The sequence below is a fragment of the Mesoplodon densirostris genome, chromosome 19 (assembly GCF_025265405.1).
Source record: "Mesoplodon densirostris isolate mMesDen1 chromosome 19, mMesDen1 primary haplotype, whole genome shotgun sequence".
In the NCBI taxonomy this organism is placed as follows: Eukaryota; Metazoa; Chordata; class Mammalia; order Artiodactyla; family Ziphiidae; genus Mesoplodon; species Mesoplodon densirostris.
Genome location: NC_082679.1, coordinates 18,462,742 through 18,485,941, shown reverse-complemented (window position 1 = coordinate 18,485,941; position 23,200 = coordinate 18,462,742). Strand labels below are relative to the sequence as shown.

The 23,200-nt window shown below is 43.1% G+C and overlaps 1 protein-coding gene and 1 pseudogene across 2 annotated transcripts in view; both read left to right on the top strand.

The window, feature by feature from the left end:
* The first annotated feature begins 1,138 nt into the window (after positions 1-1,138).
* The window catches only part of TDRD12 (tudor domain containing 12), an 83,168-nt gene continuing 61,106 nt past the window's right edge, over positions 1,139-23,200 (top strand). For both annotated transcript variants that reach the window (XM_060083822.1, XM_060083823.1), the window contains exons 1-5: positions 1,139-1,416; positions 9,620-9,778; positions 15,568-15,704; positions 17,249-17,368; positions 23,101-23,156. In XM_060083822.1, the coding sequence (XP_059939805.1) occupies positions 1,393-1,416; positions 9,620-9,778; positions 15,568-15,704; positions 17,249-17,368; positions 23,101-23,156 (496 nt within the window). In that variant the 5' untranslated portion in view covers positions 1,139-1,392. The remainder of the gene's footprint in view (positions 1,417-9,619; positions 9,779-15,567; positions 15,705-17,248; positions 17,369-23,100; positions 23,157-23,200) is intronic.
* Positions 3,310-3,715, top strand: LOC132480521 (2-iminobutanoate/2-iminopropanoate deaminase-like; annotated as a pseudogene).

Genomic DNA, 23,200 nt, shown 5'->3' with positions numbered 1-23,200 from the left:
ACTGGTCTGAGCATGACGGCACGTCCTGCTATCTCAGACTCCCCCTCTTGCCATTCCTAATGCTTTGTCTTCTCTCCTTTTCTCCCTTCTCTTGGGGGTGGGGAGCAAAAAAATATAAGAACAGATCACTCTCCACTAAGCCCTTTGCAGAATGAGAATATCATTCCTGTGATGGGAGAGAGCTATCATCGCCCCCATGGTGCCTGCAAGAACCAGTCTGCTCATGACAGCTTTTGGTTGCTTGCTGTGCCATGAGCGCCATGCAGTGAGTTCCCATTTCAACAATCTTGACTCTTCAGCTCAGTGTGATATATAAATATTTTCATTTTATGTGAGTCATGCTGTGAAAAGTTTGGGAAACACCATATTGTAGCATGGTACCTAGTCAAAGGAAAAAAGTGTTAACCCCATACAAAGAACTGGGAGAGGGCTGGAACTTCCCTGAAGGTCCAGGGGTTAAGATTGTGTGCTACCACTGCAGGGGGCAAGGGTTCCATTCCTTGTGGAGGAACTAAGATCCCGCATGCCCTGAAGTGCGGCCAAAAAGTAAAAAATAAAGAAAAACACAACTTTAAGAAAGAAAAAAAAGTGGGAGAGGGCTGTACTCTGCATCTTCTTTGGGGCTTGGGAACTGTCTCTGAGACCTCGTGTTTAAATCCGACCTGGTAATTTCCCTTTTTTTTTTCTTTTTTTCTGTCAAGGTCTGGAGCTTTCAGGTGATCTGGGCCGGGTGACTGCGGGGGCGAGGCCTGGTTAGCCCCATTCAGTAACACGTGAACTTCATGTACTTTGCGTTGTGCTTTCCTTCAGACTGGCAGCACATTTTTGCTGCTTGGGGCTTTAAGCACACGTTTACTTGACCTCAGGAACTCAAACTTACATTTAAAACTGAAGGTTACAGGTGAGGGCTCGCGAGGACCCAGGGAGCGAGCCACGTGACGCCCCGCGCAGCTCCGCCCCCCGTCCGCTCCCAAGCGCTGTGAGCAGGGCGGGGCCGGTTGTGCGGGCGGTTGGCGCACCACGCGGTTTCTGGAATCCCCCGGCGTGCGCTGGCTGTGGGCGGGCGCCGGGAGGCGGGGCGAGAGCCCTAGTGCGCCTTCGCCTGTGTCCAAGTTGGAGGACGGCGCGTCGCCTGCGGTTCGCTGCGGTGCTGGGCCGGGGCTGCGGGGCGGCCGGGGCTGCGGGGCCGGAGCTGAGTGCGCGGGCTCCGCGGCGCTGAGCTGGAGAGGAGGCGTGCCTCCGCGGAGGCCGGCACTACAGGAGACTCTGTTTTCTCCCCCAAAAGTTCATCTCGAGGAAGTAGCGACGGGGAGACCAGGAGCCGGGCTCGGCCGCTACGCTGTGCGTGCTTCCCGGGCCAGTCTGCCGGGTGGCCTGCGAGGCTCGGGGAAGATGCTCCAGGTCCTGGTGCTGAAGGTGAGCGAGCGCGAAGCCCTGAGCCCGGCCGTTCACCCGCTCCCCGAGCAGGGTCCGCCCCGGCTGGGGACCCGCGGGAAGGGGTGCCGGATGAGATCCGGGACTCTTAATTTCAGAGAAACAACGGGAAATTTTCGTTCAAGGCTGCCCCATGCAGTATTTGGGACATACTTAGAGTAAAAAATCGTTCGTTGTTTCTCCGAAATTCGGATTGAACTAGGTGTCCTGTATCTAGAACCTCAGGGGGAGGGACGGACTCTGACCTCTTCTCCCGGTCCCGGTTCGGCGCTGGATGAGGCCCCCCTCGTGCCCTCGGTCCTTTGACCTATTATTCTCCCCCGACGCGAGTCCTCTCCGGCCGGTCCCCACCTGCATTGGACAGGGGCGTGGGTGACCTGTATCTCTCCTCCGAACACACGCCCGTCCCGGCTGCACTCGTGGGGACCCCTGCCCCCTCGCGCCCCAGGACTCTGGCGGCCACCCCCTCCCCACGCGGGCTCCTCGGGACTCGCGTCTCTGGAGTCGTGGGGGGCGCAGCGGGGGTTCGCCCCGGAGGGGGCCTGCAGAGCGACCCGAACTGCAGCTTCACCTTTGAGTGAGGTGCGTGCTCTTTAAAGATGCTGGAGACCGGGAAAGCACATGGTGTGTTGACGGTGTGTACTTGCAGGAAGGAGTTTACAAACCAGAGCAAAGGGGTGGGTATTGGGAAAAGGAAATATAAAGAACTTTTTGGAAAAGATCATACTTCAGTGGGCAGAGGAGAGGCATGATGGCATTTAAAAAAAAAATCAACTTTCCTGTTCCTGTTTTATGTAGTTTATACCAACAGAGATTCACAAGCGTTTGAAGCAGCTGATTCTTACAGAGGATTTGCTCTGAGACTTTTAGGGTTTTGAGATGTAACTGGCAAGCTCCTCTCCACCACCTTCCCTAAATAGTCTGATTTCTCCTTTAGAAAGACAGGGCTCTTCCAGGGGGTACGGATGCTGCCATGTGCAAATCCATTGGGGCAGAACTTTGGAAGGAGTTGCTGGACTCTCACTGCCTCTAACTTGGGAACCCCTCTTTTCTCAGTTGGACCCAAGAACCCTTTTCTCTACCCTCTCAGCTCCGGTCTGGCCCCACTGCCAGTTCTTACCCTGCTCACACTCAGAGCAAATTTTCTATCCAATATAGGAGTATTTCCTCAAGTGAGGTACCATTACCAGCTGTAGTTTTCCAGATTAATTTAGCTTTTACATGGATAAATTTTTCCCCCAAGTTTTTACCAACAGATGAATGGATAAGCAAAACGTAGTATATACATACAATGGAATATTATTCAGCCTTAAAAAGGAAGGAAATTCTGATATATGCTACAACATGGATGAATCTTGAAAACATCATGTTAAGTGAAATAAACCAATTACAAAAGGACAAACACTGCATGATTCCACTTATATTAGATTCCTAGAGCAGTCAAATTCATGAAGACAGAAAATAGAATGGTGGTTGCCAGGGGCTGGCGGGGGCATGGGGAGTTACTGTTTAATGGATTATAGAGTTTCAGTTGCAAGATGAAAAAGGTTCTGGAGATGGATGGTGATCAAGGTAGCACAACAATATGAATGTAGTTAACGCTACTGAATATGGTTAAGATGGTAAATTTTATGTGTATTTTATCACGATTAAAAATAAATATAAAAACTTTAACAGTTATGTATTTGTAATATATTTTAGAAATAAAAACATCATAACTAGCATTACAGACCTGTTAGGATGAGGCTAAGGGAAAAAAAGGTGTTGATTAAAAATATATATAAAGGAAGCAGCCCAGGGAACATGCAGTTGTGTCAGAAATGAGGAAGGCAGAATGCAGTGAGACCCAGAAGCACTGCAGGAGAAAAGGATGTCATGTCATTCTTGATCAGAAAGGTGATCAGCACAGGGAAAGCCCCAAGGCCATTGGTCCTGCAGTCAGACTTTGTTAGTGGAAAGGATCACTACTTACATTTCAAGACAGCTAGGTATGGACCCTTCAAAGGGACAGCTTGTGCCAGGAGGGGTGACAGAAGAAGCTAAACAAGCCTTGGAAATGGGGTGAGATTCTGAAAGCTGCAGGCTGTGACCTCAATAATGTGGTAGAAGCAGCTGTTCTGCTGGCTGAGTGTATGACTTCAGTACCGTCAGTGAAATCCACAAACAGAATGTCAGGAGTGGTTTTCCTGCTGGAGCTGCTTACCAGGATGCTGCTTTGTTCTGAGGAGACTGGATTGAGATTGAAGCAGTAGCTGCCTAGGGACCTCTCAGGACAGTATGAGCAAAAGTGGGCCAAGTGCTATTTAGTCTGGAAATTTCATAACGTTTTAAAATTAACATCTTAATTTTTATAATTGATGTCGGAAAGTAAACGACTAAAATATCTGAAGTTATTATGCAAATACCATATACTAAGGGGAATTGAACATGAATTGATAATTAACAATTCATGTTACTGAATGTAGGAAAAGAGGCACTCATTACATAGTTACCCAGATAAATGAAAGTAAAGGGAAATAACATGTAGGAAACATGAGTTACTATTCCTGAGAAATAATAAAGAACATACTTTAATTCAATTAAATCCTATTAATTTAATGATGTGAGATATTTAGTTCTCATGCCAGATAGCTGATTCTACTTTTACTTGAGTAAAAATAAAGTATTCAAGTTTGAATGGTAGAGGTAAGGAGAAGAAAGTGGACCAAAATATTATATAGATATTGTTTTTCTAATAGAAATAACGTAGACATGCAGGGAAAAAAATGTGTAAGGCTGATGACTGCAGTGTGGGCAGCATTGCCTTATGGCTTTGGCGGGAAGCAGCAGGCCCCAACCTTGGTGTAAGAGGCGGGGGTGGGAGGAATTGTGAGCCCATCCCTGCCTGGTAAAGCACATGGAAGAAATTGCAGCTTGAGCCACTTGTTCTTCTGGCGGGTAAAACTGAACCTGGCCTACATTTTTTAGGTTTTAGTAGCAGGTTAAAAAAAAAATGGAAACAATCTAGAAACTTCAAATTATCTATGATGCCTTAAAATATTTTTAAACATCTTTCCCCATCTTAATATTTTGAAGATTTTCAAACTCAAAAACAAGTTACAAAAACAATATTGAGAATAACCGTATACTCTATACCTAGAGTCAACAACTGTTAACATCTTGTCATATTTGCATATTTCTTAATAATAATGTATATAAAATTGTTGACTTCTTTTGCCAAACCATTTGAGAATTAGTTGTAAGCTCTAAATACTTATGTGTGTGTTTCCTAAGAATAAAGACTTTTGCTTACATAACCACAATATAATTATCACGCTTGAGAAATGTAACATTGATACACTAATATAAAATCCATACTCAGATTTCTCCAACTGTGCCAATAATGTATTCTGTAACTTGTTTTCTCTGATCCAGGATCCATAAAAAATTATACATTGCATTTAATTGTCATGGCATTTTATTCCCCTTGAATTTGGTTCTCAGTTCTCTGGCTCTTTTGTATCTTTGATGTCATTGAAATTTATGAAGAGTAAGGGCAGTTGCTTTGCAAAATACCCTTCAAGTTGGATTTGTCTGTTTCCTCATGATTGTGTTCAGGTTAAACATTTTTAGTAAAATACTGCATAGGTAATGCCACGTCAGAAGACAAGAAGCTTTTTAAAAAAATCATTACTTTTGATGAAAAATAATTTAAAAATCCAACTTTTATTAAGGAAATACTCTAGACATACAAAAAAGTATAGAAAATATTATAAACACCTGGACATCTATCACCTGGCTTTGCCAGATTTTAACATTTTGCCATATTTGTTTCATATCTTTTTTAACCATAAACTATTTTATTGTTTTTAATGTAGAGTTCTGTGATATTTTGAAAAATGCATAGTCATGTAATCACCACCACAGTCAAAATGCAGAGCAGTTCCATCACCCCCCAGAATGGCCTTGTGGTCCTTTGTAGTCACTTCTTTCCCCAACCTCTAGTCCTTGGCAATCACTGGTTTGTCTTCTGTCCCTATTAGTTTTGCCTTTTTCCAAAATGTCATAAAAATGTGACTGTGCCTATGGAATCATACAGTAGTATGTAGCCTTTGAGTCTGGCTGCTTTGACTTACTGTAATGCATTGGAGGCTCATCTGTGTTGTGGCACTTGTTAGGAGTGAGGAGTATTCCATTGTATGGACGTGTGACAATTTTGTTTATACAGTCACCAGTTGAAGGCCATTTGAGTTGTTTCCAGTTGAGGGAGATTATGAATAAAACTGCTAGAAACTTTGCGTACAGGTTTTTGTGTGAATACAAGTTTTTATCTCATGGGTAAATCAGTAGGATTTACTGATGTTTGTTTGTTACTGATGTTGTTTGATACTGATGTTCGTCAGTATGTTTAATTTTATGAGAAACTTTTTCAGAGTAACTGTACCACTTTACATTTCCATCAGCAGTGCTGTGCATCCTCACCAGCACTTGATATTGTCAGTTTTATACATTTTAGCCATTCTAGTAGGTGTTTACTGGTATCTCACTGTGGTTTTAATTTTAACTTCCCTAATGACAGATGTGTTCATCATGTCTCCAGGTGCTTGTTTGCCCATCCTTCCATCTTTTTTTGTCAAGTATCTGTTCACAGCTGCCCATTCTTCTAACTTGGTGGTTTGTTTTCTTATTATTGACTTTGTAGAGTTTTTTTATATATATTGGATAACGTTCTTTGTTGAATATGTGATTTGTCAATATTTTCTCCCAGTTGGTGGCTTATCTCTTCCTTCTCTAAACAATGTCTTTCAAAGAGCTGAAGTTTTAAATTTGGATTAAGTCCAGTTTATCCATTTTTGCTTATACGAATTATACTTTTGATGTTTTATCTAAGAAATCTTTGCCTAACCACAGTCACAAAGATTCCCCCCATGTATTCCTCAAACATTTTTTATAGACTTATATTTTACATTTAGATAAATGATCCATGTGAGTTAATTTTTGTATATGGTACAAGGAATGGATCGAGTTTCATTTTTTTGCATATATCTAATTGTTCCAGCATCATTTGTTGAAAAAACTATCCTCCTTCCATTGAATTGCCTTTGTGCCTTTATTGAAAATCAATTGACTACACATGCGCGACTCTGTTTCTGTTGTGTTGATTTATGTATCTGTGCTTTGTCCAGTACCACACAGTTCTGATTACTGCAGCTATATAGTAAGTCTTGAAATCAGATAGTGTGTCTTCCAACTGTGTTGTTCTTTTTCAGAATTATAGGGGCTATTCTAGTTCCTTTGCCCTTCCAATAAGAATTTCATGAATAGTTTGTTGATTTCACAACTGCTGGAATTGAATCCTTTTTATAGACCATTTTGGGGAAAATCAAAATCTTAACAGTCCATGAACATAGTATATTCGCATTACAGGCCTTTGATTTATTTCACCAGTGTTTTGTACCTTTTAGCATGCAAATTGTTCATTTATTTGTTAGATTTATTCCAAGTAATTCCTGCTTTTTGGTGCTATTGCAAACGGTACTGTTTTTAAAATTTTAATTTCCAATTTTTATTGCTGGAATATAGACATGCAGTTGAATTTATTATATGACCTTGTACCCTGGAATCTTGGTACAGTCACATATTAGTTCTAGTATATTTTTTGTAGACTCCTTAGAATTTTCTAGATATTGTGAATAGAGACACTTTTCTTTCTTCTTTTCCGATTTTCCTGACAATCTTTTCTTACTGTACTGACTAGGACCTCCAGCACAATGTTGAGTAGGAATGGTAAGCACACCACTAATAAATTTTTTATTTTGTTTGTTTCACTTTTTGGTTCTAGAATTACCCTTTTCCAAAGGTTATTTTTTTTAATAGTTTCCATTTCTTTCGTGAAATTCTCCCTTTTAAAAAACAAACTCACTATAGCCATCTATCCTTAAGTTTCTGAACCTGGTATTTGTAATAGCTGCTTTTAAGTCCTTGCCTGTTCACTTCAACATCTGGGCAGTCTTGGGTTCACTTTCTGTTGGCCGTTTTTTACCTTGGCTGTGCACTGGTTTCTCATTTCTTTGCCTGTCTAGTATTGTTCATGCTGCACTGAGGGTTGTGGTGATGGGGAACTACTGTGTGCTCTGTCAGCGCTTTGGGAGGCTTGGTTTATAGTTCTTTGCAGACCTCTTGATTTTGCCCTTGTTGACAGAGCACATTCTCTTTGTCCTGCAACATGGTCTTTACTCCTCAGGCCTGGCACTGCAGGGGTTCTCAGGGAGCCTGAGGTGTTTACTGAGCCTCCTTAACTCCTGCTCCAAACTCCCTTTTCCTTTGATGGGTGTCAAAGAGAATCAAAGCCGGACATTGGTTAAAGCAGTGAAAACAGATTGTATCCAGTGACTGCTGATGTAAGGGAGGGAGCTGAGTTCCGTTCCAATTTGTGTAGAGCTGACCTGACGTTTTAAAGGGAGAGTGAGGAGGACGAGGAGAGGGGCTTCAGTGGAAAATGACAGAGGGTGGGTCAGTGTCACTGTGGTGGGGCAGCTGTGTCCGCCGCCTCTGGGCCCAGGCTTCTGAATTCCCGCAGAGACTGGGAGGCCGGGGCCCTGTCCTTCCACATGATTACAACCCAAAGGAATTGGTTCTCAGGCCCTCGAGAAGGAATACTCCTGAGCGGTAGGAGATACATACGCATCCCAAAGGGATAGGTAGGCTCCACAACTGAGGCCCTTTTCAGGAAGTTCTGTGACAAGGGGAGGTCAAGGGCCTGTGTCAGGTGTTGGCTGGGACAACAGTAGTTCTTTCTCAGGCAGGCGTTGTAGAGGGGACATGGCCTTATGCTGTGAGTTTGGGTGGCCTCTTAGTGCAGAGGTTTGGTCAGTCACTCTGTGCCCAGAGTCCTGCAGTTCTCGTGGGCAGAAGCTGAAACTGTATTTCCATCAGCCTCCTGACTGTGGCTTCTCCCAGGACTCCCTGGAGTCTCACCGTGCAGTTCAGGCTCTGCCGAGGATTTGAGGGGTTTCGTGTGCAGACTTCAGGGCTCTCCCCTCTGTGGCTCAGCATTTCTCCCCTTCATGTACAGCTGCTCTGGCAGCCCCAGACGCCATTCTCTGGTTTCTCAAGCCACAAACGGGGTGGCTTCTGCTTCAGTTGTGTTCTGCACCCCCAGGACTGGGGCTCTTTTCAGGGGAAAAGCTGTTTATGAACATGGGTCTCACCTAGCCATGTTGCCTCGCTTCAAGCATTGAATCTCCCACCTGCTCTTGGTTGTTCTTCAGTGCCTTCGGGCTGTCATTTTCTTTTCGTCCAGGGTTTATCTTTGTTACTTGCAGGTGGGTTAGTCCATATGAACCACTCTGCCATTACTGGAACCAGAATGGCCAGCTGTTCTTTTTTCCAACTATTTATTATAAAAATGTGCAAACATTCAGAAAAATAGAATACTAATGTACTCCTGTCACCTGGTACCTGGGATCCAGAATCTTGGGATGTCATTGCTTCTAGGCCCTTTCAGTAGACAGGAAATATAGTACATTTGAAAAATCATGAGCTGTTACTGATATTTTCAATTCAAATATAACTTTTCATTTTATGTTTGTATTCTTTCTCTAAGATGAAAATCTTGGTTTCTAATGACACTAATAGATCATAAGATACATTCAGAGAAGTCTTTCACCTCTCTTCTACCCCATTCCTGGCTTCCTCCGTATGTAATGATTTGTATGTTTTTGGTTTATCTGCCATTTCTTTATTTTAACATGAGCAGAATGTACATACATTCACATTTCCCCCTCTTTCTTACGAAAGACATAGAGTACAAAAAACGCTGTTCTGAACCTTGCGTTTGTATTTTATTATGGATATTTTCAAAGTACAGATCAAGGGCATTGATCTCTGTTTGCTTTTTCAGTCGGCACATGATTCTAAATTACATATTATTGGTTACGTGTTTTAGAGTTTTATCTTTGCGTCTTTTATCGTTTTTCTGAGTTTTATTGAAGTATAATTGACATATGACATTACATAAGTTTAAGGTATACAAGGTGATAGTTTGAGGGTCTTTTATCTTCTATCTGACCATTTAAGACAGAAGTAATTGTCAAGAATTTGTTAGAGCACTTAAATTTGAAACAGTTACTGTGGTTCTAAGGTTTATTATTTTATGGTTCCATTTTTAAATCATGCATTGTTTTGTCTTTTAAAAATTTTACAGATTGAAGATCCAGGTTTATTCTGGGTTATTATAAAAGGATGTAGTCCCTTTTTACATCATGAAGCTGACTATCAAAAACTAAATAGTGCCATGAATGACTTCTATAATAACAGGTGTCAAGATACAGAACTAAAACCACTAATGTTGGAAGAAGGGCAGGTATGTATCTAAATGTGCTTTAAACAACATGTCTTGAAATACTACTCAAAATGTAGACTGTTTTAGCAACTAAGATGATAAAAACTTTTAGAGTATTTCAACTGCTTATGATCATTGCCTTGTGTTCGGTTCTTTTGGTTGCATAAGAGTCGGGCTAGTCGTGGAAAGTGGCAATTGTTGTATCAGGTTCACATGGGGCAACAGGAGATGGAGTGTCATCTAAATTCAGACATAGAGCCATCGTCTTGGGGCTGGGAACCAGCAGAGGGAGCATGGGGGTTTCCAGTCTAGGGCCAGTGCCTCCCTTTTGGTTGCTTGTGACTTTGACCAACTCGTAGTGTTTTATTTTCCTTACTCCACATTGTGGCCCCTCCTTCCTTTCCTGCACCCTCAGCTCTGTGCCCATTGTCTGCTTCTCTCTGCAGGTTAGTCATTTCTCAGAAGAATTTGAATTATTATAACAGTGTGATAGGAAAAGATTTATAAACTATGAGAAAAATTAGAAGTAATTTGAATTCCTCAGCCCACCCTAAATAATCATTAATAACATTTTTTCCGTGCCATTTACTTTTAATTAATTAATTATTTTATTTTATTTTTGGCTGCGTTGGGTCTTCGTTGCTGTGTGCGGGCTTTCTCTAGTTGTGGTGGGGGGGCTACTCTTTGTTGCAGAGCACGGGCTTTAGGCGTACGGGCTTCAGTAGTTGTGGCACATGGGCTCAGTAGTTATGGCTCGCAGGCTCTAGAGTGCAGGCTCAGTAGTTGTGGCGCACAGGCTTAGTTGCTCCGCGGCATGTGGGATCTTCCTGGACCAGGGATCGAACCCATGTCCCCTGCATTGGCAGGTGGATTCTTAACTACTGTGCCACCAGGGAAGTCCACTGTTTACTTGTTGAAGAAACGAAACCAGGTCAGTTGTCCTTTTAAAATATTCCACGTTCTGTATAGCCTGGTTGCTTCCTTGTGGTAGTGGTGAACTTTTCCCTTCATCCCCTATATTTCCTGCAGACTGAGAAATATAAAGCTTTGATTACATTTATAGTCACTCCCCCGCCCCGCCGAGAATGACTGGTGCTGTGAGGTTCCTCTTGTATTGAATTGGGAGAGAATCTCACTTTCGGTGATGCTGAGGTTGACCGCTGCGTTCAGATGGCGGCAGCCTAAGCGCCCCCTGTGGTTCCCGTCGGCTAGTAATGCTATCCAGTGACCACCACCGCCCAAATCAGCTCTTTCATTTATGCTTGCAAAAATGGTCATTTTCACATTGCTTCTGTATTCATGAGCTGGAATTCTTCCATAGAGAACCTTCCCTCATCTGTTAGAATGGTTTGGCTTCCTGAAGTAATACTGGAAAGGTGGAAAAATTGCTTGATTCTTTCCCTTATCAATTTTCCTGTGCCTAGTTATCTACATTTATATCTAGAGGTTTGTTTTGTTTTTCTCTCCTTGTTATTTTTAAGTACTATATTGAACTCATGGCTTTTAATGTATTCATCAGTTGTAATCATTTTTCTTGATGCTTAAATTATCTCATTACTGGCTAGTAGAAGCCCTAGGATACCACCTTTTCAAAGTTGACTGACTGTGTGAATTATTAGCTACAGGTTTCTTTGACTTAAGCATGAAACAGAAATACCCTGCATCCTTTGGCACAATTTCTCTTGAATTATTTGAGTCTTGAATTATGTGAGGCTCTCAAGAACACATCCCTTGCAGAATAGCTGCCTTATGTTTTCCAACTTCAGTTCCCGAGGGCAGGGATCTCCCCTGTCCCACTTCTTCCCTGTTGGGCACAGCTCTCCCTGCTGAGCTACTTTATAAGCTTGTGGTCAGCATATGGTTTGCCTGTCTGTGGCCTGTCAGTCCCATGGGACAGTCAGGAGGCCAAGCACTGTCACTCTAGCAGGGCAGTTTCCCTAAAAGGGGGCTGCAGGTATTTATTCAGTCATCCACTGAGTAGTTTTTGAAGACCTAGTACATGCCAAGCACTGTTCTAGGTGCTGGGAATATGGCAGTAAACAAAAAGACAAAAATCCCCTTCGTCATGGCGCTGACGTCCAGTTGTGGCTGATAGCAAACAAGTGTTAGAGGGTGGTAAACAGTCATGGGAAGCAGAACCGGGAAGATGAGCCTGGGGTTGTGATTTTTGTGTTGTCCTGGCACATGATTGACAATTATTTGTAAGTTTTGTTTTCTGATTTAAGAAGGTAAAGCAATGCATTTTCCTTATTTCACTTTCTAAAAATTCTCCTTAGTTACGGAGTCAAAGTGATTGTAGTAAGAAAACCAGTGAAATAGAATTCAGGTGCCCTGTGTTCTTGTTTTCCCAATAAGCAGTGTTTAGCTTGGAGTGATCCAGCCTCCTTGCATCTTTAAGGTAAAAGGTATGAGATGATGTTGAGAGTACCTTTTAGTTCTCTCATTATTGACTAGAAATTTTTAATTTAATTTAATTAAAAAAATTTTTATTGTAGTATGGTTGATTTACAATGTTATGTTAGTTGCAGGTGTACAACAAAGTGAATCTGTTATACATACATCCACTCTTTTTTAGATCCTTTTCCCATATAGGCCATTATAGAGTATTGAGTAGAGTTCTCTGTGCTATACAGTAGGTCCTTATTAGTTATCTATTTTATATATAGTAATGGGTATGTTAATCCCAGTCTTCCAACTTATCCCTCCACCCGCCCCCCACTTACTCCCTGGTAACCATAAGTTTATTTTCTACATCTACAACTCTATTTCTGTTTTGTAGATAAGTACATTGGTACTCTTTTTTTGGATTCCACATGATATTTGTCTTTCTCTGTCTGATTTACTTCACTCAGTATGACAATCTCTAGGTCCATCCATGTTGCTGCAAATGGCATTATTTCATTCTTTTTTACGGCTGAGTAATATTACATTGTGTATATATGCCACATCATCTTTATCCATTCCTCTGTCGGTGGACATTTAGGTTGCTTCCACGTCCTGGCTCAATATTGAGCTCAATTAAATAGTGCTGCAATGAACATTGGGGTGCATGTATCTTTTTGAATTATGGTTTTCTCCGGATATATGCCCAGGGATTGCTGGATCATATGGTAGTTCTGTTTTTAGTTTTTTAAGGAACCTCCATACTGTTCTCCATAGTGGCCATACCAGTTTACATTCCCACCAACAGTGTAGGAGGGTTGCCTTTTCCTCACACCCTCTCCAGCGTTTATTGTTTGTAGATTTTTTGATGATGGCCATTCTTACTAGTATGAGGTGATACTTCATTGCAGTTTTGATTTGCATTTCTCTAATAATTAGTGATGTTAAGCATCTTTTCATGTGCTTTTTAACTGTCTATATGTCTTCTTTGGAGAGATGTCTATTTAGGTCTTCTAACCCACTTTTTATTGGGTTGGTTTTTTTTTTTTTGATATTGAGCTGCATGAGCTGTTTTGTATATTTTGGAGATTAATCCTTTGTCAGTTGCTTCATTTGCAAATATTGGGTTGGCCAAAAGGTTCATTCATTTTTTTCCTAAGATGGCTCTAATAGTGCTTAGTTGCCTTTAACTTCATTAAAAACAATTTTGTTAGATTGTATTGTGACAGCTGGCATATCAGCGTGCATTGAAAAAAAAATCAAAATTGGTGAATTTTTGTGTAGCCATTTTAATATTGAAGATGGAAGAAAAACAACAGCATATTATGCTTTATTATTTCAAGAAAGGTAAAAATGCAACTGAAACACAAAAAAGATTTGTGCAGTGCATGGAGAAGGTGCTGTGACTGATCGAATGTGTCAAAAGTGGTTTGCAGAGTTTCGTGCTGGAGATTTCTCACTGGACGGTGCTCCAGGGTTGGGTAGACCAGTTGAAGTTGATAGCAATCAAATCGAGACAGTGATTGAGAACAATAACGTCATACCACGTGGGAGATAGCTGACGCACTCAATATCCAGCTAAAGTGCTGAAAATCATTTGTACCAGCTTGGTTATGTTAATCGCTTTGATGGTTGGGTCCCACGTAAGTTAAGCAAAAATAAAACCTTCTTGACTGTATTTCCGTATCCATTCTCTAGTGAAACGTATTGAAAATGTTCCGTTTTTTAAACAAATTGTGATAGGCGATGAAAAGTGGATACTGCATAATAATGTGGAACGGAAGAGATTGTGGGGCAAGCGAAATGAACCACCACCAACCACACCAAAGGCCGGTCTTCATCCAAAGAAGGTGATGTTGTGTATATGGTGGGATTGGAAGGGAGTCCTTTATTATGAGCTCCTGCTGGAAAACCAAATGATTAATTTGAACACGTACTGCTCCCAATTAGACCAACTGAAAGCAGCACTTGACAAAAAGCATCCAGAATTAGTCAACAGAAAACGCATAATCTTCCATCAGGATAACACAAAGACTACATGTTTCTTTCATGACCAGGCAAAAACTGTTACAGCTTGGCTGGGAAGTTCTGATTCATCTGCCGTATGCACCAGACACTGTACCTCCAGATTTCCATTTATTTAGGTCTTTACAAAATCCTCTTAATGGAAAAATGTTCATTTCCCTGGACGACTGTAAAAGGCACCTGGAACAGTTCTTTGCTCAGAAAGATAGAAAGTTTTGGGAAGATGGAATTATGAAGTTGCCTGAAAAATCACAAAAGGTAGTGGAACAAAAGGGTGAATACCTTGTTCAATAAAGTTCTTGGCGAAAATGAAAAATGTATCTCTTATTTTTACTTAAAAACTGAAGGAACTTCTTGGCCAACCCAATATTTTTCTCCCATTCTGAGGGTTGTCTTTTTGTTTTGTTTATGGTTTCCTTTGCTGTGCAAAAGCTTTTAAGTTTAATTAGGTCTCATTTGTTTATTTTTGTTTTTATTTTCATTACTCTAGGGGGTGCTTTGAAAAAGACCTTGCTGTTATTTATGTCAGAGAGTGTTCTGCCTATGTTTTCCTCTAAGAGTTTTATAGTATCCAGCTTTACATTTAGGTCTTTAATCCATTTTGAGTTTATTTTTGTGAATGGTGTTAGGGAGTGTTCTAATTTTACTCTTCTACATGTAGCTGTCCAGTTTTCCCAGCACCACTTATTGAAAAGACTGTCTTTTCTCCATTGTATAGTCTTGCCTCCTTTGTCAAAGATCACGTGACCATAGGTGTGTGGGTTTGTCTCTGGACTTTCTATCCTGTTCCATTGATATATATTTCTGTGTTTGTGCCAGTACCAATACTGTTTTGATTACAGTGGCTTTGTAGTATAATCTGAAGTCAGGGAGCCTGATTCTTCCATCTCCATTTTTCTTTCTCAAATTGCTTTGGCGGGCTTCCCTGGTGGCACAGTGGTTGAGAGTCTGCCTGCCGATGCAGGGGACACGGGTTCGTGCCCCGGTCCAGGAAGATTCCACATGCCGCAGAGCGGCTAGGCCTGTGAGCCATGGCCGCTGAGCCTGTGCGTCCGGAGCCTGTGCTCCGCAACGGGAGAGGCCACAACAGTGAGAGGCCCGCGTACCGCCAAAAAAAAAAAAAACTGCTTTGGCTATTCATGGTCTTTTGTGTTTCCATACAAATTGTAAATTTTTTTGTTCTAATTCTGAAAAATGTCATTGGTAATTTGATAGGGATTGCATTGAATCTGTAGATTGCTTTGGGCAGTATAGTCCTTTTCACAATATTGATTCTTCCAATCCAAGAACGTGGTGTATCTCTCCATCTGTTTGTGTCATTTTTGATTTCTTTCATTAGTATCTTACAGTTTTCTGAGTATGACTGGAGATTTTAACACCGAAGTTTTCTTTTTATTTTGTAGGTTTGTGTGGTTTATTGTCAGGAACTGAAGTGCTGGTGCAGGGCTGTTATTAAGTCAATAGTGTCTTCAGCAGACCATTACCTCACAGAGTGTTTTCTTGTGGATTTTGCCAAGTACATTCCAGTGAAATCCAAAAAGTATGTATGTATGTATTTATTTTGCCTCATGCTCTTTAGGGGACAAATGTCAGTTTTCAAGGAGAATGTCAATTTTCGAAGTAAGGGGTGAGAGCTTCAAGAAGGGAAGACTTGCAGGTTCCAGTTTTACAAGCAGTGAATGTAAGAGCAGGTGCTCAGGATGAGGACTCAGCAGGTGGCTCCGGCCCTCCTTCTGCCTTCCTTCCTAGAAAGTGCAGGCGCTGTCTGTCAGCTGCTCTCCTGGCCTGGCGTGGCATGTCCCCTGAGTTTGCTCAGGTGATGGAATGGGTGATTCGGGAGGCAGAGAGAAACTCTTCTTGTCGCCACAGAAGGGATGGTTTGCTGGCACAGCCTCAGATTTCAGAGAGCAGAGCGTGCATCCCTCGTCCTGCTTAACAGAGTGAGGGTGTGACTGTCACAGAAGACGGGAGGCCGTTCAGAGTGACCCTCAATGACTCCAGGACCACACACCACGGTTCCCTAGAAAACACTTGTCAGCAAGTCGGTCTTGGTGTTTGTGGTAATTTTTCTCATGGTTTCCTATCCCAGAGTCAGAGGATATCAGTTTAATAAACAATAAATAGTAAACGTGAGGACCCTTCTTCCGAAAGGGAAAGAATGGTCCCAGCTGCAGGGGAGGCGGGTGCCCTGATGGGGAGTCTGTGTCAGGGGGCTGCTCCCACAGCAGGGCTGGCAGGTCTTCATGGAAAAGGAGGTGCCTTTCTAGCTTGTGGTTCTGCACCCATATAAGCATAGTGGCTATTAAAATTAACATCGTATTTAACGGTTTGGAGAGATTTCCTCTTAGTATTTGGAGTTTTAAGTTTAGTTTGTTTTGAGCAAGAGAATCGTATGACTAGAGCAGGGAGGCCTGGAGGGGCGGTTAGTGCAGCCGCCTTTTCTAAACTGTCCAAGACCAAGGTGGCCAGGCTGCCCATACATGGCCCCTTAGAACCTGTTAACGTCGAAACCATATGTTCAGGTGCTCTGTCGTTTGCCTGAAGGAGAATGGAAATAAAAATGCTAAACAGCTTATGAAACCTCAGTCCATCAGCTCTTTTGTGCAAAGTTGACAAATACTAATTCTTAAAACATCTGCTTATTTACAGAAGCTTCAAGGTAATTCTGGTCGTGTATTGAAATTGCTATTTTAAAATCTTAAATAGAATTTGCTTCCAGGTTTGTTCGTTACTACCCAGTGTTTCTCAGTCTAAGGCGACAGTGTTTTTCTAATGCCTCCCTGCCCCCATGCCATGAAATTTTAACGCCAAAGATTACTGAGTATCTTTTATGTACTATATGTATATCTGTGCTTTATACATAAAAAAGTAAGATTTTTCTCAGCCCCCAAGAACCAGTTTTCACCTTGCTCGGCAAATGTCTTCAAGCACTTGCTGCTGTTGGTGGCTATAATAGAAACAGAAATAATCAGGTTTTGTGTGTTTTGTTTCATGTTAAGTATTTTAATTATGTAGGTGTACTTTAAAGAAATATGTTATATATAATTTTTTTAATCATGGAACTCTTTCTGTTTCACTGTTAAGTATTCGAGTTGCAGTAGAAACTTTTATGCAGCTTCCCTACAGAGCAAAAAAATTCAGACTGTACTGCACAAAACCTGTCACATTGCACATTGACTTCTGTGAAGACAGCACTGAGATTGTGTAAGTACAGCTTCTAACATATGCTGAATCATTAGTAAAAGTCTTAAATTGAGTGTATGATGTTTATGTGAAATCAGATCCTCTTGAGAAGTGCTAAGCGATTTCAAAGGTCTCTTTGTCCTTCAGGAGGTGTCTTCTGAGTCACTGTGTCAAACCTGGCCATGTAGCCCCATCTCCAGAGGCTGTGGTGTGAGGGGGTTAGAGTATGGTCTGAGCTCTGTGCTATTCGGCTTCTTAACTTACAAAAGGGATAAATTAAGTGTAAAGAGAAACATTTATGTATCGGATCATGGAGCATTAAAAAAAAAGTCCATGACATCCTTCTCCAGCCCCATTTCCTCCCTCCTTCCCTCCTGGGAGGCTTCTGTGACCTGTTCAGGCTCTGAACTTGCAGACCTTTTTCAGTGCCTTTATACATATTCACATGCATGGAGCTTTTAATGAAAATTAGAACACACTGTCATATTGGCAAATTTAACTTAAGAATATATTGAGTTGGCCAAAAAGTGCCTTTGGTTTTGTTTTTTTTTTTTTTTTTTTTTTGCGGTATGCGGGCCTCTCACTGTTGTGGCCTCCCCCGTTGCGGAGCACAGGCTCCGGACGCGCAGGCTCCGGACGCGCAGGCTCAGCGGCCATGGCTCACGGGCCCAGCCGCTCCGCGGCACATGGGATCCTCCCAGACCGGGGCACGAACCCGTATCCCCTGCATCGGCAGGCGGACTCTCAACCACTTGCGCCACCAGGGAGGCCCTGCCTTTGGTTTTTAAGTAAAAATAAAGGACACATTTTTCATTTTCACGAAGAGCTTTATTGAACAACATATTTACCCTTTTGTTCCACTACCTTCTGCCATTTTTCAGGCAACTTCATAGTTCCATCTTCCCAAAACTTTTATCTTTTTGAGCAAAGAACTGTTCCAGGTGCCTTTTACAGTCATCCAGGGAATTGAAATTTTTTCCATTAAGAGGATTTTGTAAAGACCTAAATAAATGGAAATCTGAAGGTGTCTGGTGTATACAGCGGATGAATCAGAACTTCCCAGCCAAGCTGTAACAGTTTTTGCCTGGTCATGAAAGGAACATGCAGTCTTTGTGTTATCCTGATGGAAGATTATGCATTTGGGACTTCCCTGGTGGCACAGTGGTTAAGAATCCGCCTGCCGGTGCAGCAGACACAGGTTCGATCCCTGGTCCAGGAAGATCCCACGTGCTGCGGAGGAACTAAGCCCATGTGCCACAGCTACTGAGCCTGCGAGCCACGGCTGCTGAGCCCACATGCCACAGCTACTGAAGCTGGTGCTCCTAGAGCCCCGTGGTCCGCAACGAGAAGCCACCGCAATGAGAAGCCCGCACTCGCCAGAACTAGAGAAAGCCTGCGTGCAGCAACGAAGACCCAGTGCGACCAAAAATAAAGATAAATAAAATTAAAAAAAAAAAAGTGGAAGCCAAATGTTTTTTTAAAAAAAATAGAGAATCGTATGCAGAAGTATGGTCAAGAAGGTGTTTTTTGCTTAACATACGTGGAACCCAAACATCAAAGCGATTAACATAACCAAGCTGGTGCAAATGATTTTAAACGCTTGAGTTGGATATTTTGAGTGTATCAGCTATCTCCCACATGGTATAACATTGATTGTTCTCAATTACTGTCTCGATTTGATCGCTATCAACTTCACCTGGTCTGCCCGACCATGGAGCATCGTCCAATGAGAAATCTTCAGCACGAAACTTCGCGAACCACTTTTGACACATTCGATCAGTCACAGCACCTTCTTCATGCACTGCACAAATCTTTTTTTGCATTTCAGTTTCATTTTTACCTTTCTTGAAATAAAGCATAATATGCCAAAAATGTTGCTTTTTTCTTCCATCTTCAATATTAAAATGGCTACACAAAAATTCACCAAAAAAATTTTTTTTTTTTTTTTTTTTTTGCGGTACGTGGGCCTCTCACTGTTGTGGCCTCTCCCGTTGCGGAGCACAGGCTCCGGACGCGCAGGCTCAGCGGCCATGGCTCACGGGCCCAGCCGCTCTGCGGCATGTGGGATCTTCCCGGACCAGGGCACGAACTCGCGTCCCCTGCATCGGCAGGCGGACTCTCAACCACTGCGCCACCAGGGAAGCCCTCACAAAAATTTTTGACTTTTTTTTTTTTAATGCACACTGATAAGACAGCTGTCACAATACAGTCTAACAAAACTTTTTCGAATGAAGTTAAACACAATTAAGTGCTACTAGAGCCATCTTATGGAAAAAAAGAACAAACCTTTTGGCCAACCCAGTATTTTGAAGTTCTTTGCCAGTACACGTATTCCCTTCTACTTTCAGTCGTTTTCCTGGGTGAATACAATTGGCATACTTGCTGTCTTTAACCACTCCTCTCTTGATAGCCAGCTAGATTGTTACCAAACCATTTTGCACTGTACATTCTCATAAGAATATAGGTAAATCAAAATGAGATATATAGGTGTAGAAATGTATACATGCATGTATGCACATGTGTACACATGTATCATACACACACACACACACACACCCCTGTCTAGTAATTTGACCACATTGCCAGTGTTTGTACAGGATGGGTCCCTGCACTGTGCAGTGCTGTGTCGGGGTTATGACTGTGATCTTCGCTGTCTTGAATGAGCACTACCTGAGGTCCTGGGGGTAGCCCCATCCTCCCCCTCCAACACTGTGGCTTTGTGGGAGAAGAAGCTATGGGAAGCAGCACAATTTTTTTTTTTTTGGCGGTATGCGGGCCTCTCACTGTTGTGGCCTCTCCCGTTGCGGAGCACAAGCTCCAGACGCGCAGGCTCAGCGGCCATGGCTCACGGGCCCAGCCGCTCTGCGGCATATGGGATCTTCCCGGACCGGGACACAAACCCGTGTCCCCTGCATCGGCAGGCAGACTCTCAACCACTGCGCCACCAGGGAAGCCCGAAGCAGCACAATTTTGATTCAACTTGCACGTCCCAGTGATGTTGTATTCTAAGTTCTCTCTGAACTTGGAAACTGCCTCTCTTATGGATGCTTTTGTGGGATTTGTGGAGACCCTCCCATCTCCACTCCCCCAGCCCTCATCGCATGTAGCTCCCTTGGGATGATGAATGCATCACTCTTGCGGCTGCCTCGGAATCCACACTAATAAGCCAGCTGGTCTCTGCTGAGGCCGCTGCTCCGCCAGGCTGCCCAGCAACGCCTGCCCCCTTCCTGTCCCTCTTGCAGAGCAGCCAGCTCTCCGTGCCCAGCTCTTCCTCAGAGGCAGACCCCTGTCTTTCTCATGCCCCCGCTGCATTACCCCCTTCCCAGCGCCACCACAGTGCTCCCCAGGGGCCTTCCCAGCCTTGGACACACCCAACCCTAGGAGACCCTCAGTGTAGGCAAAGAAGGGCTTCAGGTACGTGATCTCACTGGGTTTTGATCACCTTCTTTGATGTTGCTGGTTTTGTGTTTGCGCCTCATCTAGAATGTCTGTCTTAGCATGTGTATTACAGTTTTTGTTAAATTTCCCTTCAAAAGGACTAGCAGTCTATACTCCCATCATTGGGGTATAGAAAGTGCTGCTTTCCCCACACAACATAGAATATCATCAGGCTTTTTAAGTTTTGCTTGTTTGCTGGACAACAATGGTATTTTGTTTTAAGTTGTATTTTTCTGACTTGTAAAGTTGGGTATCTCTTCACGTAGTTTGTGTGTGTGTGTTTGTGTGTATGTGTGTGTGTGTGCCTGTGTTGAGAGAGAGACACATACACAGACACACAGACTGATTGATTAACCTGTGGCAGACTTGTTGATTTACTTGTTCATAGACTAGAATGATTTTTCTCTTGGGCCTTTTCCTTACTAGGAATCTACTACATTTTGTTAAAAAACAAAAAGCTTATTAGGTAATTTTTTGTATAGCAAGGTTTTAAAACCACTGTATTCGTTTGTTTGTTTGTTTATACCTCCCTTCGGAAACCCTTTGTGATTCTCTTGAAGTAATGTGCTTAGTATCTTAGTAAAAATAAAAATAACAGGGCTAAGTGCTTTATGTACATTACCTCATTTGATCTTTGAAACAGCCCTTGGAGGATGGTGATGGCATCTCTGATAAATAAAACCAGTGGAGAACATAAAACATATCACTCTAACCTTACTTTATTTTATTTTTGTTCCGTGCTTCCAAATATTGGTTTTTCATGATCTTCCACTGCCTATAGCTTCTCCTGCGATTGTCTTTCCAAAGCATAGTATGACTCTGACTCCAGTTTGGGGGAGAGAGAGAGAGAGAGAGAGAGAGAGAGGGAGAGTGTGTGTGTGTGTGTGTGTGTGTGTGTGTGTGTGTGTGTGTGTTTTAACACACCACCAAGTAATTAATGCAGCCTAACCTCACATAGCATCAGATCCCACAGGTTAAGGGCTCCACCTTACAAGACCTCCCCCAGCCCCCACCCCCCACCCCGCAACTTCAGATGCCAATTTCAAGTCTGGGTTGTCACCTGTGCTTCTGACTGGGATGGCTATAAATGAGAGGTTCCCTTCTTGGGTTTGATTAATTTGCTCACAGAACTCAGAGAAACATTTTACTTACTAGATTACCAGTTTATTATAAAAGATATAACTCAGGAGCAACCAGATGGAAGAGATGCACAGGGCAAGGTGTGGGGAGAGGTGCTTCCTTCCCTCTCCAGGCACACCTGTCCCCCACATCTCCACGTATTCACCAGCCCAGAAGCTCCCAACCTAGGCCATTTTTGGTGTTTATGGAGGCTTCATTATCTAGCCATAACTGATTAAATCTTTGGTCATTGGCAATTGATCCAACCTCCTCCTTGCAGGTCAGGGTGGCGGGACTGAAAGTTCCAACCCTCTAATCACAAGGTTGGTTACCCTGGCAACCAGCCCCCATTCTTTTTTTTTTTTTTTTTTTTTTTTTTTTTTGCGGTACGCAGGCCTCTCACTGCTGTGGCCTCTCCCGTTGCGGAGCACAGGTTCCGGACGTGCAGGCTCAGCGGCCATGGCTCACGGGCCCAGCCGCTCCGTGGCATGTGGGATCCTCCCAGACCGGGGCACGAACCTGTGTCCCCTGCATCGGCAGGCGGACTCTCAACCACTGCGCCACCGGGGAGGCCCCCCATTCTTAAGTTACCTTGGTGCTTTCCACTCGTCACCTTGTCACTCTCATCACTGAACCCTGTGCCAGAAACAGGGACAATGAGAAAATATATATTTCTTATCATAAATCACAGTATCACACATAGGAAAGGACAAGATGAGAGGGAGAAATGGGACCCAGTGAAAGGGGTACCACGAGACAGTAGTGGCCTTCTAGAATGTTGGTTGAACCAACGCGTGTGGAGCCCTCGCTCTGTGCCAGCCTGTGCTGAGCAGTCCTCACTCAGGGTCCCTGTCCTGGGAAGCTAGCATTCTGGCTGGGAGACAGGCGTCCCAGGTAACGGGACGATGGTGTTGGGACAGATGATGCCGTGGAGGTGGGCACAGTAGCTCAGGAAGCCCCAGAAAGGGGCCCGTTCTCAGCGAGTCTCTGCACTGGCACAGGCGGGCATGGAAGAGAAGTCTGCTGCGGGGTGCAGCTGGGATCATCACCCCCAGGCCAGAGCCAGACCCCCCATTACCTGCATCATATGTCCAACATGTAATATCAGAAACGTCCAGTGTATCATTTACTAAATGATGTTAGCGTACTGGCCTCAGCTTTTTATTGAATGAAGTTGCCTCTTTTCTCTGTTCCAGACCTGCCAAGAAGTGGGACAGTGCAGCTACTCGGTACTTTCAGAACATCCTAAAAGGTGAGGCAAGTGCATGATCACTGCAGCCTGCTCTGAACTGACGC